The sequence below is a fragment of the Rhinoderma darwinii genome, chromosome 13 (assembly GCF_050947455.1).
Source record: "Rhinoderma darwinii isolate aRhiDar2 chromosome 13, aRhiDar2.hap1, whole genome shotgun sequence".
Taxonomy (NCBI): Eukaryota; Metazoa; Chordata; class Amphibia; order Anura; family Rhinodermatidae; genus Rhinoderma; species Rhinoderma darwinii.
The window spans coordinates 27,323,444-27,342,061 of NC_134699.1; the positions used below are offsets into that span (position 1 = coordinate 27,323,444).

General features: G+C 41.7%; 1 protein-coding gene across 4 annotated transcripts in view; it reads right to left on the reverse strand.

Moving 5' to 3' along the window:
• Positions 1–10,460: 10,460 nt before the first annotated feature.
• STAT3 (signal transducer and activator of transcription 3) overlaps positions 10,461–18,618 on the reverse strand; it is a 63,902-nt gene continuing 55,744 nt past the window's right edge. For 2 of the 4 annotated variants that reach the window (XM_075845749.1, XM_075845750.1), the window contains 9 exons: positions 17,441–17,539; positions 15,696–15,831; positions 15,563–15,615; positions 15,156–15,250; positions 14,140–14,279; positions 13,793–14,008; positions 13,561–13,603; positions 11,462–11,568; positions 10,461–11,334 (listed from right to left, as the gene is read on the reverse strand). In XM_075845749.1, coding sequence (XP_075701864.1) covers positions 11,279–11,334; positions 11,462–11,568; positions 13,561–13,603; positions 13,793–14,008; positions 14,140–14,279; positions 15,156–15,250; positions 15,563–15,615; positions 15,696–15,831; positions 17,441–17,539 — 945 coding nt within the window. In that variant the 3' untranslated portion in view covers positions 10,461–11,278. Of the gene's footprint in view, positions 11,335–11,413; positions 11,569–13,560; positions 13,604–13,792; positions 14,009–14,139; positions 14,280–15,155; positions 15,251–15,562; positions 15,616–15,695; positions 15,832–17,440; positions 17,540–18,618 lie in introns of all 4 variants that reach the window. The other 2 variants (XM_075845751.1, XM_075845752.1) reach the window with 2 other exon arrangements.

Sequence of the window (18,618 nt, forward strand, 5' to 3'; positions counted from 1 at the left end):
ATAGTGGTTTTATGTGTATCCTAGGATCAGTAGTCCCACTGGTTTGTTTGCCATTCCTGTGCATTTGGTCTGCTGCCAAGCTGTTGTTTTACCCTGCTGTGGGATATTATTCAGATAGGGTCAGTGAGTGCTGTGAATTCTTGTCCACTTTCTATTCGTCTGTTAACTGCTAGCATGCTATTAATCCGCCATCCACTTCATTTGTGCATCGTCTCCATCTGCTACTGCCTTCGGTGTTTGGTCCTGCTCGTCCACTGGTAAGTTACTTGTGCCTTCAGGTTTTCTGTCAGTGTTGATACGTGCTTCACATATGTGATAGCGATTGTGTGGTGTTGCGGTCTTGGGCACTACCAGCAGCGTAACAGATATTTAGCAAGTAGGAACCTAAAGTGAAACACTGAATTACAGATGGCTGTTGGATCATATCACCCACTAATTCACTGTGGTGTCTGCCTCATTGTTATCAAAAAGTACATAGGGTCTCAAATCTGCTTACACAGCAATCACAGGACATTGTTGAGCAAGACTCTCAAATAGATGTCACCTGGAAGGCCAAACATCAAAACATTCACCATCTCGTTCTCAAGAACGTATGAGGTGAGGCTGAATTTCTGACATCATATAGATGACATGCATACATCGATCAGCCATAACATTAAAACCACTGACTGGTGAAGAGAATGAAAATAAATTATATTTAATTACAATGGCATGTGTCAAGAGGTGGAATATACTGTACACTAAATGGCCACTTTGTTAGACACCAGCCCTTTAATGATTGGAGCTTTCTTGTATGGAAATTAGACACCTGATCCCAGAGTGCAGCGTAAAATCAACTGAGCAAGTTTTCCATGGATCAATTTTATAATAGAGTTGTCAAATTGAGCGATCAGATGGACATCGGTGCTAGACTAGCCGGGGCAAGGATTTAAAAAGACTGTCAACATTATGGACTGATCTCATGCAACAATGTCAAGAGTATAGCGAGAATAGAGTGATCGAGGAAAAAAATCCAGGAAGAGAGGATCCTGTGGATATTAACAACTCATCAATAAAAGGGGTCAGAGGGGGACGTCAAGAACCATTCTGATGAACAGGTGGTGCACAGTTAAGAGAATCGTAGCTGAATACGATGCTGGTGCTCCAACTAACATGTCCGAACGCACAATTCACTGCTCCTTAGAACGGATGGGCTATAACAGCAGATGACCAGTTTGAGTGCCATTGTTGTCTAAGGGAAACAGAAGCGCAAGACTCCAGTGGGGAAAGAAGAGAGCAAAAATGGGATTTCTGAGCAGTGGAAAAACATCACCTGGTTAGATGAATCCAGATTTCTGTTGCAGCATTCTGAATGAAGGATCAGAATTTGGCGCAAGCAGAATGAATCGATGAACCCTTTCTGTCAGGTGTGAACAGCTCAAGCTGGTGGGGTTGGAGTAATGGTGTGGGGAATGTTTTGTTGGCACACTCTGTGTCCTCTAATACCAGTAGACAGTAGACAGGAGGGGTTACCATAGCATCGTGGCCAACTAAGTTCATCCCTTCATGGCAGCTGCAATGGTAGGACACTTTAGTGGCAACTGTGAGATGTTATCCTGTCAGAATAGACCAATATTCCTGCAAATTGATTTCAGCAACTAGGGGAATCTATGCCACAATGAATTTCTGCTGTTCTGAAGGTGATTCAGTGTAACAGGCAAGTGAAAAGTCAGTTCTTGAAGATGAGTTGGCAGCAGAAAAAATGAGGAAGCTTAATGATCTGAGAGACTTGGACAAGGGCAAATTGTGATGGCTAGATCAGGTGCATCCTCAAAACAGCAGGTCTTGTGGAGTGTTCCCAGTGTGTAGCAGTTAGGACCTACTAAAAGTGGTCCAAGAAAAAACAACCGTGGAGTGAAGGCTAACCCATCTGGTCCGATCCCACAGAAGAGCTACTGTAGCACAAATTGCTGAAAAAATGCTGACTGCAGTCTACCGTTGAAGTGACTTCAATGGGCACGTGAGCAGCAGAACTGGCCCACGGAGTTATGGGGGGGGGGGGGAGGTGGCCTGGTGTGATAAATCCCCTCTTATTTGACTTCATGTGGATGGCCGGGTGCATGAAGGATTGCCTGGGGATTAAATAGAACCAGAATGAATAAGAAAAAGGCAACTAAGTCGAGGCAGCGTCATGCTCTGGGTAAATGTTCTGCAGGTAGACCTTGGGGGTCCTGGTATTCATGTGGATGTTACTTTGACACGTATCATTTACCTAAACATTGTTGCAGACCAACTTTGACTGTTGACTTGGTCTCTAGATTCCCCACATCTTAATCTTATCGAGCAGCTATGGGATGTGCTGGAAAAACAAGTCTGATCAATGGAGGACCAACCTCGCAACTTATATCTGCTACTTACAGCCAGAAGCCGCAGAAAACCTTCAGAGGTCTTGTGGAAGCCATGCTCCGACGCGCCAGAGCCATTTTAACAGAACAAGGAGAGGCCTATACAATAGTGATTTTAATGTTATGGCTGATCAGTGTATATATTTATTACATACTGTACATATACAAAGTGAGAAAAGTTAGGAATCACCTAATCCAGCACCTATGCAACCATATCACTTAAAAGGGATTGTCCACCTTCTGACAAGTTATGACCAATCCACCCGATCGGTCATCAGTATGTGATCGGTACTGGTCCGGAAGCAGATGACTCCGTACATAACATAGCGGCCGTGCTGCAGAACTGTAGGTCTGCTCCCCTTCACTTGAACAGGAGCAGAGCTGCAGTACTGCAGCTCAGCCGCTATTCCGTGGCCGGAGCCAACTGCTTCCGGCTTGTACAGCTGATCTGTGCAGGGCCAGGGTGTCGGACCCCCACAGATCATGTACTGATTACCTATTTGGTGGATAGGTCATCAGTTGTCAGAAGCTGGAAAGCCCCCTTAACTCGTTAGTGACCGGCCCATCGTGTTTCTACGTCGGTCACTAACGGGCCTTATTCCGATGCCATAGACTTTTTACGTCGTGTCATCGGAATAAGTAAACAGAGCAGGGAGCTGTCAAATCTCCCTGCTCTCAGCTGCTAGAGGCAGGTGAGGGCTGGGAGCGTCCCTGCTCTGCCGGGCGAGATCGATATTGATATCCATCTCACACGTTTAACCCCTCAGATACGGTGCTCAATAGCGAGCACCGCATCTGAGTGGTTTTGGAGAGAGGGAGGGAGCTCCCTCTCTCCCCCACCGACACCCGGCGATACGATCGTCGAGTGTCTGTGTCTAATGGCAGCCGGGGGTCTGATAAAGGCCCCCAGGTCTGCCTGGAGCTAATGCCTGCTAGATCATGCCGGAGGCAAGACCTAGCAGATGCCTGTCCATTTTAAACGGACAGGCAGTAATACACTGCAATACAAAAGTATTGCAGTGTATTATAAATGCGATCGCAGAATCGCATATTATAGTCCCCTAATGGGACTAGTAAAAAAGTGAAAAAAAGTTTAACAAAGTTAATTTAAAAAAAAAATGTAAAAAAAAATGAAAAACCCAGCTTTTCCCCTTACAAAATACTTTACTATTAAAAAAACAAAATAAAAGTAAAAAAGTTACACATATTTGGTATCGCCGCGTCCGTAACGACCCCGACTATAAATCTATTACATTATTTAACCCGCACGGTGAACGCCGTAAAAAAATTAATAAAAAACTATGGAAAAATTGCTGTTTTCTGTGAATACTGACTTTAAAAAAATGTGATAAAAAGTGATCAAAAAGTCGCATCTACTCCAAAATGGTACCAATAAAAACTACAAGTCGTCCCGCAAAAAAAAAGCCCTCATACAACCGCATCGGCGAAAAAAACAAAAACGTTACGGCTCTTCAAATATGGAGACACAAAAACAAATAATTTCGAAAAAAAAGCGTTTTTACTGTGTAAAAGTAGTAAAACATACAAAAACTATACAAATTTGGTATCGTTGCAATCGTAACAACCCGCTGAATAAAGTTATTGTGTTATTTATACCACACGGTAAATGGCGTAGATTTAGGACGCAAAAAAGAGTGGCGAAATTTCAGATTTTTTTCTATTCCCTCCCAAAAAAAAGTCAATAAAAGTTAATCAATAAATAATATGTACCTAAAAATGGTGCTATTAAAAAATACAACTTGTCCCGCAAAAAACAAGACCTTATACAGCTATGTCGACGCAAAAATAAAAAGGTTATAGCTCTTGGAATGAGACAATTGAAAAACGTAAAAAATAGCTTGGTCATTAAGGTCCAAAATAGGCTGGTCATTAAGGGGTTAAGCCTCATGTATAAAAAAAACTAACAAACCCTAAGGCTTAGAACATGACATCAAGAGTAGTTGCTCTGGGCAACTGTTCCACTATTGCCTTCACAAGCTTTCATACGAGACTCACATGGATAGGAATGATAATGACCAACAATCAAAATATAATTAAAGTAAATTTTACTTATCAAAAGAACAGAATTCCATGGGCTGAAAATTATTGTTTGGTATCTGTAAACAAATAGATCATCAGTTTTATTGGTCCCAAAAATGGTCTGCTTTATCTCCACAAAAGCAATGTCGCCACCTGCAGGATAAAATTAAACTGAATTTTTGGATTACTTTTTTGTACCTTTTTAATTTACACTCGTCTGTGCTGTTTAGGAGATCGTATAAACTTGAGTAGTGTGTACGTGTTATGCTTGGCCTAATGTTGTGTTATTTGATATCTTTGCACTAGGGTGAGGAACTGCTCAGGAACTATAAGGCCCTGTTCACATGGGAGAATTTTAGCGACGGAACCCTCCCCAAAATTCCACCTCCCATTCATTTAGATGGGAATCGGACACTTTTTCCCACTAGCGGATTATTTTAAATCTAGCGGGAAATGGCACATTCTGGCCAAATCTCCCATTGCCTGGAGTTGGTATGTTTTCGCCTGCGTTTTCTCCAGATATTCCAGTTCCCTCCATGCTCCAAAAACATACAGAAGAAGCTTAGATTGTGAGCCTCACAGCGATGACATCTTTTATACGGCGCTGCAAAATAGGCTGGCGCTATATAAGCAACATAAATAAATGGAGTCTTATGGCCCAAGTATAAAATGTAAATACATATACACAATGTTATGTCTAGGCATAGGCTAGGGGGCAGTGTATGAGACAGTGATCCAAAGAAAGAATCCCTATGTCATGCTGTACCCCCACGGGCCATGCCACCGACATAACACAGACTGCTTAACAAATCTGCCCCTAATGGTATGTTCACACGCTTCGCAAAAAACATCTGAAAATACGGAGCTGTTGTCAAAGGAAAACCGCTCCTGATTTTCTAAAGTTTTTTAAGCAACTCGTTTTTTCTAACTGTTTTTGGAGCGGTTTTTCTATAGAGGCATTGAAAAACTGCTCCAAAAATGGCTCAAGAAGTGACACGCACTTCTTTTCCCGGGCGTCTTTTTATGCGCTTTTTTCCAAAGATGAGGCGTAAACAGAACGCCGTATTTCCCAATGAAATCAATGGGCAGATGTTTGTAGGCATTCTGCTGACGTTTTTAGGCGTTCAAGTCGTAAACGCCTGGAAACACTACGTGTGCACATACCACAAGACAGAGCATAAACTTAGACCAGACAGTCAGAAAATTGATCACAGTGGTACATTTGGCACAGCACGCTAGACCGTTTTGTCTTCCTTATACCAAATCTTGGTTGGTTTAGTTGTCGTTTGCCACACTTTGGCACTTTTTAAGCCCTGATCCCCTTTCCCGCTAGGCCACGCACCTTTTCTAAACACTTTTAATGTTATGTCTAGGGAGGTGCAAATATCTGATCTTAAAATTAGTCTAAAATTAAATGTGTAAAATTAAATTGACACAAATTTTGGCATTCTAAACAGACACAGTAATAAATCTGTCCCATCATATCTAATGCTGAAAAAAGTAATTGGTACCCGACCATACTAAAATCAGAAGCTACAACAGATAAGGCGACGTCTAGCTTTGAATGTGTGACAAACCTGAGATCCTGCGCATGTGATCAATACAGCTGCAGGTAAAGTTTGTCCATAAGAGGTCATTACTTTGTATCACAAGAGTTTTATTGTGATCAAAGTTTGGCTCAGTAGAACAGTGAGTTAGGTTGATGTGGTTATTGGCTATAGTATGGACACTAAAATGCAGCTGTATTACACCTGCCTGAAAGTCAGAACTTCATTTTGAGCCAGTGTTACCAAGCAGTGCTGGACTGGCCCATCAGAGGTTCCACCGTTGGACCCAGGCTCCGACACAATGAACACTTCATACAACAGGGTCCAAAGGGCCAGCAGAAGACAAATCCATGTAGAGAGCTGACTTTGAAGCCAATAAATTGCCACTAGGCGCCATTTCGTTTGAATTGATTTATAAACCTATATGACATTATTGAGGAGATGTCTTGCATATGCATTAACTAAGATGGGTCCAAGGAAAACCAGCCCAACACGGCAACCTGGACATCCCCTTGAGCTAAAAGGACCCAAGGAAAAGCATTGGGAACTCAGCCTGTATGATAGAATTTAGTGCATACTTGTATCCTTCCAAAAGAATCTACAATAGTTGTGGTAACTCGAGAAATGGTTGCATCGTCTGTTAATAATGTTAAGGAAGGCCCGGAAAGCAAAGCTGATGAGAACAGGCCTTTAGAACATGCTGATCAGTCAATAAAATATTTAATTGGCCTGATCCTGTTTCACTATGACATAATCGGTGCCTGAGTGATCAGTGGCCGAGTCATATGTACATGCTTAGGGAATCAGGAATAGTAGCTTTTAGGCAAACAAAGGCTCAGCTAAACACAAATCACTTAAAGAGGCTCTGTCACCAGATTTTGCAACCCCTATCTGCTATTGCAGCAGATAGGCGCTGCAATGTAGATTACAGTAACGTTTTTATTTTAAAAAAACAAGCATTTTTGGCCAAGTTATGACCATTTTTGTAGTTATGCAAATGAGGCTTGCAAAAGTCCAAGTGGGTGTGTTTAAAAGTAAAAGTCCAAGTGGGCGTGTATTATGTGCGTACATCGGGGCGTTTTTAATACTTTTACTAGCTGGGCGTTCTGATGAGAAGTAACATCCTCTTCTCTTCAGAACGCCCAGCTTCTGGCAGTGCAGATCTGTGACGTCACTCACAGGTCCTGCATCGTGACGGCCACATCGGCACCAGAGGCTACAGTTGATTCTGCAGCAGGGGTTGCAAAATCTGGTGACAGAGCCTCTTTAAGCTTGGCTTACACTAGTGTATTCATATGTTTTGACCACATGGATCACATTAATTGCTATGGCATGAGAAATAATGTAGAAATGCTTCAGTTCACTTTAAAAAAATGTGGGTAAAAAATGCTGAATTCAATATCTTTGGGTTCTGTAAATCTTTGGGTTCTGTAAACACAAATGCTCCTTACTGATGGTAATGATTGCTCTTCCTTGTACTAACCTGGCTCCATTACCTCTGCATCAGTCAATAACTGCCCTGGTTACCCATCTCTGCTCATTTAATGCCACCCTCCTGCTGGTCCACTTGATCATAACTTCAATACAGTGAATGCTTTAAAGTCATAAGAACATGTACACATGCTGACCTAAATACACATTTACAAAGCTCTAAAATACATATATACAGTATTAATTCCACTAATAAACACACAGACATACCTTAAGTAGGCCAATGCGGACCCTGAAAGCGACTGTCCTTAGTGTTCCATTCTGGTTCCGTTGTGCATTGATCGCACAGTAAGGTTGAGGTGGTATAGATATACACCATGTCCACATTTAACAATCTTTTGTGGCTTGCCAACAGCGTGTCACAGGCGTGGTGCTCATGTGGGGAAGGTGCCCTTGAATCACCAGTGACCCATAGCGCATACCTCTCATAAGGGTGCTTTAATGTATTGCACCGTTAGGGCTTATCCAGACGAACGTGATATACGTCCGTGCAACACGCGTGATTTTTTTCATGCGCCTCACACACACCTATGTTAGTCTATGGGGCCGTTCAGACAGTCAGTGATTTTTACGCAGCGTGTGTCCGCTGCGTAAAACTCACATGTCCTATATTTATGCGTTTCTCGCGCATCACGCACCCATTGAAGTCAATGGGTGCGTGAAAATCACGCACCCATTGAAGTCAATGGGTGCGTGAAAATCACGCACCCATTGAAGTCAATGGGTGCGTGAAAATCACGCACCCATTGAAGTCAATGGGTGCGTGAAAATCACGCACCCATTGAAGTCAATGGGTGCGTGAAAATCACGCACCCATTGAAGTCAATGGGTGCGTGAAAATCACGCACCCATTGAAGTCAATGGGTGCGTGAAAATCACGCACCCATTGAAGTCAATGGGTGCGTGAAAATCACGCACCCATTGCAGTCAATGGGTGCGTGAAAATCACGCACCCATTGAAGTCAATGGGTGCGTGAAAATCACGCACCCATTGAAGTCAATGGGTGCGTGAAAATCACGCACCCATTGAAGTCAATGGGTGCGTGAAAATCACGCACAGCACACGGAAGAACTTCCGTGTGACACGCGTGATTCGTGCAAGAGCAGTAAAAAGTATGAATGAAAACAGAAAAGCACCACGTGCTTTTCTGTTTACAAACATAGTGTCATAATGATGGCGGCTGCGCGAAAATCACGCAGCCGCGGATCATATGGTGATGACACACGGAGCTGTTAAGTGACTTTTGCGCGCACGAAACACTGTTTTTTGCACGCGCAAAACGCACACGCTCGTGTGAATCCGGCCTAAGTGTGCGTCTGCCGTAAAAATTGCCCTGATCCAGACTGAACACGATGTATGGCATTCTGATGGAGTCAAAGGCAGACCGAGACCTCCAGTGTAGTAGGTTAACCAACAATGCAGTAATTGAAAGAAGTGCAATGTGGTTGATATCCATACGGAATCTTGTGATACAGTTGCTCATAAGCTGTTTCTGTATGTATTCGATGTGTACAAGAGTACACATGCATATATATTTTTTTAGAGATCACCAATTTCTAGTCCTTGTAATCACACATTCAACATGGATTTAAACCTGTCTGTTAGGTAATATGGGTGTTTAATACACACTTGTGAAACACTGTGGCGATGTGCCTCTCATACTTTTGCACCCATGATCCAGTCTGTACAAATGTATCTATGACCCGAAGGTTTTAAGCAGTAGACAGAAACAGCTGTCACCTTTACAGTAGCGATGTGAAACTCAATTCAGCCTGCTCGTAGATGCTTGAGGTGGTGAAGACGAAGCAGTTAGTAAATCGGACAGAATTCCAAATGCTCTTTTGAGGTAGGAATTAATGGGTTCCCTGGAAGTGGGAAAAGGGGATCCCCATAGTAGGTTGGGAGATTGGTGGGGGTGCCAGTGAACATACATTTATCACCTATCCTGTAGATAGGTAGAAGTGTTAATTTTGGGAAAGCTCCCTTGAGAGGCTACCCATGATTTTTCTAAATTGGCAACAGTGCAGGGGATGGAATTACATAGAAAACTAACAGATACTGACTTCCTGAAGTGCCGCTGCTCCTGTGGTCCCAGAAGATCCTGCAGTAGTCACATGCCATTCATGGGCTGCCAATCGCTGGCCTCAGGGGTGACGCTGCCATGAACGGCACGTGACCACTGATGCCAACGATTGGCTGCAGTGGCACATGACCGATGACTAGTACGAAAAGGCTGCAGGATCTTCTAGGACCGGGGCATCGGCGAACAGGACCTCAGCACTGGAGCAGGCGGTACTTGAGGTGGCGAGTATCTGTTAGTTTACGGTGTAATTCCATCCCCTGCCTTGCTGCCAATTTTGAAAACTCCTGGATAAACTCTTCAATGTTGTCACATAAGGTTTCTTCACTACTGCAAATAATAAATGTAATAAAAATACCATCAAGTCCTGTCTGCTGTGTCAATGTTATTCACGTGCATGATGCCTCATGTTATATTTATTACTAAACAATACAATCTTTCTTTGCTTTTATTTCCAGACAGCCTATAAAGGATTTGTAGTCAAAAGGGTTTTCCACAAAGAAAAATGTATCACCTAGATAGGTGATAAATGTTAGATCAGCGCAAGTCAAACTGCTGGGACTCCCACTCTTTGCTGAAATGGAGACCCTGGCTCTCCAACATGCGGTGAGGAGGAGTTTGCTCTCACTTGGTTGTTTAAGCAACTCTCAGAGCTTATATGGACCGGCAGAGAACATGCTTGACTGCTGCTGCATACAAACTCCCCCTTACCATCATGCAGGTTGGAGTCCTCCCATTCTAGCAATCGCTGGAGATCCCAGTGGTTGAACCCACCCCCACAGATCTAGCATTTATTACCTATCCTGAGGACGGGTGATAAATGTTTATCGCTGAAATACTCCTTTAAGACCAAATCCACTTAGCATTCAGGACTAAGCTTGCTAAGGTAATAAAATAGCCATAAAAAAACAGAGACATTTTGTTTTACACGTCTTTAAAAATGCAAAAATTGACAAGCATTACCCAATACATGCGTACAAAGTTTATTTAACATGACCTTAAAAAGTTATTTTAAAAAAATGAGAAAAAAAAAAAAAAAGGGATTGCACCTTTAATATTTCATAAATATATCTGGATTGAAAGGAATATACAGTGACTATGGAGATCGTGTGTATGTGAGACTAGGAATATGGCCTTCAGGGGAATACTTACAGGTAAAGGAAAGTCTCGTTCTAAAAAGAGAAACCGGATAAATTCATTCAAAAATTATTACTGACAAAATCCCCTCTGCTCAGTAATAACCAATGAGATTAATATACACAAATGCCTATTCACATGGAGAAATCACTTTGATTGGACACAGACAGTGAATACACTGTAGTTGGTTTGGTTAAAGAATAGTGGGGGCATCTCAGAGCAGCGGCGGACCATCTCAGAGTAGGTTGGACACTTTGGTCTGTTCAGATAGGCCAATTATAGATTTAGCTGTAGACAGAGCGAAGTCACAGTAACTGATTACTTGCCAAAACATACTCGGACTCTGCCCATCATCCATAAAAGTTCCTTTGGCAAGAAGACCGGTACATAGAGAGAACGACAAAGTAAGTTAAACTGATCGACAGTTCATTGCTCAATAATTACTGCACTGACATCTATCTGGATCATCCAGACTCCATAACCAAATCAGAAGTGGAGAGCGGGCACCTGCAAAATATCCAAGAGAAGGCCAGCACAGACAAAGTGTATATACTCAGACAGGCTCTGTCATACAGCTCAGGTGGACACTCAGATAGAATCACATGGGGGAAGTTGCACATTCAGGTGCCAGCTCCATGTCGAACGTTACACTCTCTGTGGACGGAAGAAGAAGTGTCAGTCATTTCTCAGTGCCTTGTACCGACATAACTCTGCTTTCACCCTCTCCCCTCACCCAGTAAACTACGTCAATAGAAATGTAGATGCATGTCATGGATAATACCGAATGGATTTCCTGTGCTGGATTCAGCTCCTTCGCCTGGAAAATGCATCAAAGAGTCCAAGGTGCGAGGAGACATGGGCAAGTCTATAGTGTTACTACAGGTTGTCCTATTAATGCAGAGGATAGAGAAATATCAGAATTACATTTCCAGTTATTGTAGCAGTGAGCAGATGACTACATCTAAAATATATTACTTTTTTTCTCTCCATTTCTAAAAATGATCCCTGCTTATCTGCCAACAATGATCCCTATGTAAAAGAGGGTGAGAAGAGCTCTCATGCTGCTTAAAACTGGCCACACACATTAAATAAATCCACCTACAACCGAATATGTATGGAGTGTGTATGTATGTGGAGTCGTATTAGTCGCTTAACAAGGACCGGGCATGTTGGATCCTTCTGTCAGGGGAGTTCGCTGTAGGCTTAAAATAAAAAAAGTCTAAAAAGTTACATATTTGAACAGTTTATCTCAGGAGGGAGAGATTTAAAGGGGTTTTCCCATCAGAGACATTTATGACATATCCACAGGATATGTCATAAATGTCAGATAGATGCGGGTCCCACCTCTGGGACCCGCATCTATATCTCTAGAACGGGGCCCCCTCAACCCCGTTCTGCATTGTGGCTGAAGCGTGCGATTCCAAACCATGAATTCCGGTAACCGCGTAGCTCATTGAGCTACGCTGTTTCCGTAACTTCCATAATAGCGAATGGCAGTTTCAGAAGCAGCGTAGCATGCGAGCTATGATGTTTCTGTAACCAACATTCAGTTTTATGTGACTTACGGAAACCCCATAGCACAATGAGCTACGCGGTTACCGTAATTCATGTTTGGAATCACACGCTTCAGCCATAACACAGAGCGGCAGAATGAGGTTTAGGGCACCCCGTTCTAGATAGAGGTGCAGGTCCCCAAGGTGGTAACCACATCTATCGGACATTTATGACATATCCTGTGGATAGGTGATAAAAGGGTTTTCCCATCAGACATTTAAGTTTAACAATAGAAGTGCGCCTAAATGGCAAGCATTCTAATCCTCCCATGAGCAGACTTCTTAAGGTCGTTTTACACCGGCCGATAAGAGGCCGGTGAAGTGAACGCCGTTCAACGAGACATCGTTGATCGGCGCTCGTTTGCTCCCGTCACACGGAGCTATGGATGGGGACGAGCGGTCAATCCATTATCATGTAGGCAGCGCGTCTCCCTGCTTACACAGGGAGATGTTCTGCCGACAACGATAATATTTCGGTACGCCCAGCAGATGATCGTTTACACAGGGCAGTTATCGTCAATGAGCGTTATATTAACACTCGTCGGCCCGATAATTGTACAGTGTAAAACCCCTTTTAGGGTGTCTGGCAAGACGATATATTATCACCATTCACACAAATGTGTAGAGATTTCTAGAGAACAGATTGAGCTGAACTGCATGGTTAATGGACAGAAAATTCACTTTAGATTTATGGTGGGTTCCCACAGTGCAGATTTTGCATGTATTTTTTTAAGCCAAGACCAGGAGCGCAACCTAAACATAAAAAATATATAAAGGAACGCCTTATAGGTCTGCTCTCCCCTGGATCTAATTCTGGTTTTGGCTTACAAAATGCAGGCAAAATTTGCACTGTGGAAACCTACCCTTAAGGGTAAATTCACACGCGGCAGATTTGTTGCAGAAATTTCTGTGATAGTCCTACTCATGTGAATTTGGCTTACAAAAATCCAGCATATTTTGTAGAAATAATGAATGGAACGGATTTTCAGTCACAGAAACCTCTGCAACAAATTTGTTGAGTGTGAATATATTCTTAAGGCCCTTTTACAAAGGCCAATTATTCAGGCAAACGAGCGTTCATATGAACACTCAGTCCCCTATGTAAACAGGGAGATGTGCTGCAGACATGATGGAAATGTATGGTGACGAGCGATCGTAGCAACGATCGTTCGTCCCTTTACTATGCCAAGCATTGCACCTCGTGAAAGGAGCAAGTGAGCGCGGATCAAAGCCTTCTTGTTGATGGGCGCTCTTTTTCACGGCCCATATCGGGCCGCGTAATAGGACACTTAGTGTCTCTTTATGATGTAAGTGGATCAATACTTACGGTGTAACACAAATGAACTTAGTCTTCAGATATGGGGCAGTGCCTGTACATAAGAAAAATATTTCAGCTGTAATTTTTAATATCTCTTATGATAATCTTTGCAGATGCATAAACATAATACAGACAAATCAATACAAAAAAGGACAGAAGATGGCTCAACCTGTAAAAAATCATGGTTGCTGTAGATCCACTCATACAGGTCTAGAATATCTCAATCAGTAAAAAGTACCACTACCTGGGTCACTGGGCTCAGGCTGTTCCTGGCTCTCCGGGCGGCAGTACTTGCTAAAAGCTTCTTCCTTGGGGATGTCGGGGTACAGATAAACAAGGGGGGACACCAATATGTTGGTGGCATCCATGATTTTGTATCCCATGATGATTTCAGCAAATGACATGCTGTTCAGTTGCTGTTTTGTGTATGGTTCTACAGACTGAATCTGGGTCTTTCCTAAGAGCAAAAAAATGTAAAATAAGACCAGAGATATAAAAAAATAAATTAATTAAAAAAAAAGAAAGAAAAAATAAATAAATAAAAAAAAAACAAAAAAAAAAAAACATGGATCTAGAATGTTTACATACCATTGATATCTTTCTCTACCCAGGTGAAGGTTATGCCACCTTCTTTGCTGCTCTCACTGAATCTGAGCAGGAATGTGCCAGGGGGTTTGGTGCTCAGAATCGCTCGTTCACGCTCTTTACTAATAAAACCCAAGATATACCTGCCAGAGATTGAAGTGCATACTGTAAGCCAGTTGATCTCACACGCACTGTATAAAAAGCTGGCGCTTGAAGACAAAGAATTTTATGATTTTGCCTCTGCATTCCAGCGGTCACAACTTTATTTTTAGGTTGATGTAGATGTATGAAGCCTTGTTTTTTGCAGGACAAGTTGTACTTTATTTAGATGCTATTTTTTGGTTTACAAACAAGTTCTATTAATATACATTTTATATTCGGAAAAAAAGAAAAATAAATGCAATACCACCACAATATGTCAATATTAATTGGTAACCTGCAACTTATAATTAATACACTTTAATTATTGTAAAAAATAAAAAAATATATATATTTGTGTGTGCAGTATTTTTTTAGAATACCAAAAAGGGTATATTTTTAATTGCAATTTTTATTTTATTATTTTTTTACTACACGGTCTTGGCATATCAGTTAGCCTGCATCAGAATAGTAGTATTCCCTAACAACTGGCAATATAGACAGACAGCCCTGGGATTATTCAATAAAATCGTTGTCAAAAATGTGGTATGAGCAGCCTGCATCCTTGCAGTCGTATAGCCCATCAGCATGGAGTTCAATGGGTTGAATGGTGGGGATTCTCTGATTTCGGTCGTCAAGACTGGGACTGCAGCTGTGAATTTTCAGCCGTTGTTCCACTCTTGATCATATCAGCGTGCTCATTTGTTCACAATGGTAAGTATGCTCATCATGATGCCGCTACTGCCTGGTGCTCATGAGGAGCATACTTTTTATAGGACGGCAAGCGGTAAACGCCTGCTCTCCACATTTATAGGCATGTACAACAAACCACTTAATAGAATTTAAAAAAAAAAACAAAAAAAAAAAAAAAAAAAACTTACCCTTCATTCCAAAGTGCAAGAATGTATTTCTTTACAAGGTCAATGATATTGTCCAACCATACCCAGAATGAGAAGCCTTTACCAGCCATATTTTCCTAAGAGGGTTTAATAAATTAATTTAAAAAAAAATGTTTGAGGATGGCATCAATATAATGTTACATTTAAGGTGTATTCACACGTGTAGGCTTTGTTCAGGTTTTTTTTTTTTTTAACGTGGTTTTTCAAGCCAAAAACCAGGAGTGGATTTAAATAAGAGGTGAAGTAGTATCGGTCTTATATACTTTCTATCCCTTTATCTTCCACACCTGGATTTAGCTTAAAAAAGCAGCAAAAAAATATAAAAATCGGATCAAAACCTGCACGTGTGAGTACACCCGTATCATGTTAAACACAGGTAAACAAATTACTTTGCAGAACTTGGCCCAGGTGATTTGGCATCCTGAATAGTTAACTCCAGGACCTAAGGGTGAAAAATGGACACAGATGTAAGACTCATAGCTGCTTTGGTCTACACGTTTACCTGATTCATTGAGAACTTACCAAGAAGTTTTTCAGCCAATGTGGTCAGCTGCTCAATGCTGAGGCCTCGTTTTGTGGTGGAGGAGAACTGCCAGCTTAGAACTTCTGCCACCTGATCCCATGTACCAATGGGGGGTTTAGTGAAAAAGTTAACATTCTGAAAGCAAAAGAAAATGTATACAGGTTATTAACCCTGCAGTATTGGGCAAGTTTAATACAATTGACAATGTTTTTTGTTATATGAATATGTACGTAAAAGTTTCCATTTGCAGTTATCTAACTGGTATGAAATTTTGATATATATATATATATATAAAATATGGAAAATTGTGAGGTTTTGTTTTAGTATCCGATTCACTCTGCACGAATTTGCACCCAGATAAATGGAGAAAAAAAAAAAAAAAGGATAAAATTCTCCAGCGCTGTCTAAATGGAATTGAAGGTCCCAATCCAAGGCAAGAAGTTTAAATAACATATGTTTAATGGATAAGAATGCTACGCGTTACAATATCGGACCGATCTCTTCATCAGGCAAAGAAACATACATGTTGCTGGAGGACCCAGCAGGATTATTTAACAATAATGCAATTGAACGAATACTCAAAATTGATGATCAGACTATACACATGAACTTTATTATGGTTCTGCAGTGTATGTGGCTCAGTGTAGGAGAACCATGAGAGAGCTTTTGCCGTTGTGCTCGTGGAACTAAAAAATTCCGCCAGCATTACAGTCATTGACATTTCTAACCATGTGATCAAAGATTAAAACTTCAAGGGCTGGGAATACTGTATATCATACTAACAGTTAAGGAATGTTCCGGAATATGTGTCTGCCGTTTACAGCGGGGATCGCAGGATGTGCGTCTCAGGTCGCTATGGAGATGGATAACGCTAGGAAGCTAGGAGACGGGTTGGCGTCTCTGGTTCAAGGGCTTCATGTGCGCCGGGTGTTTTTTTTCTCGTCTATAGCGAATTTGCACCCAAACACTTAATGAAGCAGCTACTTCTGCCTCTCCTCTAGCAGGAAATACCAGCACAGTCTGAAGCGGGTGTGCAGAAGTGGAAATTGCTTGTTATTACCTCACAAACTGAAGAAGCCAACCCCATCATATAAGCTGCCCTTTTATCAGTAAGTATGGCCTTTTTCAGCGATAGGTTGTAAATTTGATCCCCTTTTCAGTAAGAAACCAGCAATTACATCTCTATTTAGAAGTGAAGCCGCATTTTATTTGACGGGGAAGAGTAAACTTAATTTCACAAAATGTAATACTGTATTAATATACTGTATTAATAATAACTATTTTAGGGTCCATATTATGGTCACAAAACTTGAACCCCCACAGGTATACCCAAGTAAAATTATATCAACTTGAAGTGTTTGTGTTGAGTGTCTTAGGCTACATTCACACGAGCAGGACAGATTTACGGTCGTAAAAAATTGAGTAAAATGTGTTTGTGTGCGTTGCGTTTTGCATCAATGTGCTTTTGTGTGCTGTCCGTGGTTTTCACACACCCATTAACTTCAATGGGCGGCTAGGTGCGTGAAAACACACCAATATAGGACATGCAGTGTCACGCAAGGGACACTTGCTGCGTGAAAACTCACATGTTTGAATAGCCCCATTGAAATCAATGGGGCCATATGCTGTGCGTTGTTTCAACGCACAGCACACAGACGAGATTCACACTCGTGTGAATGAGCCCTTAGCTTCTCTACCAGGCTTAGGGACACAAATACAGTATGGAGCATATAATAAATCTTACCTTTGGGTTGTTGGTTAGCATGTTGTACCACAGAATAGATGCCCAGGCATTTGGCATTTGACATATGTTGGATATCACTACAACAGGCAACGAATGTGTCTACATATAAAAAGAAACAGATTTTTACATTTCATCATTATAATCACTTTGTCCATTTTTTACCCACTATTGTATAAAACACTCATCAGGTGCCAGCAGCTACTAATAAATTAAAGGGGATTCACACGGACTAAAAAAAGGCTTTAGAAGTGTGATAACATGGAGTGCTCACACTGTTGTATAGACTGCTACACAGCAGTAGGTTTGAGAAGTGCTCATGCATTATATGCTGGGCTGTCTACGACCCACTCCGAGCATGACTCAACAGGACGATGACTCGTTGATCAGCGCTTGCTGCACCGGCCAAATATCGGCAGGTGTAAAAGGCCCTTTAGGTTTCATTTACCAGGACTGGGACAAAGAAAAATAAATAAATATCTGAAAGATTTGTACCTCTTCTATGCTTTGAACCCACTGCTGGTTTTGGCTTACAAAAAAACAGATGCAAAATTCTGACCAAAATACTGCCATGTGAAAGCGGCCCTTAGGCTGGATACAAAGGGCCATAATACGGCTGCATTTAAACATCTGTACTATGGAAAATTAAGTCTTAGAAGGCTTTCCTACATGTAGCCGTTGATTCTGCTGGCAAAGAATTTCCAATGTTGCAGCAATATTTGAGAATAAAGCCTGATAATTTACCAAGGATATACATTTTTTGGTGCTCGGCATAGTAAAGGCTGCAGTCACATGTTCATTCGAACAATAAGGTTACAGTGGTTATTTACAGCTCAGCTGTTCCAGTAACTGCCATACAAATCAATGAAGCGCCACCCAACTCTCCCTTCAATTCCTGCCTTGATGCGGCGGCCACCTCATGACGTGCGACCCCATTCTGGAGATAGGTGTGGGTACCAAAAGGTAGGACTGTGGTTACCATGGGTCCCAAGGCCACATTTACTCTGGGACAATGCTGAAACATTATGCCCAATTTTGTATGGATGACCTTGGATGTGTTCAACATGATGAAAAAGGCCAGTGTGCATGTACTGCAGACTCATAACCCTTTAGATTAAAGTTTTAAACATTTTAATAAACAAAAATTACTTTGTACATGTTAAATACCAGAATTATTTGGC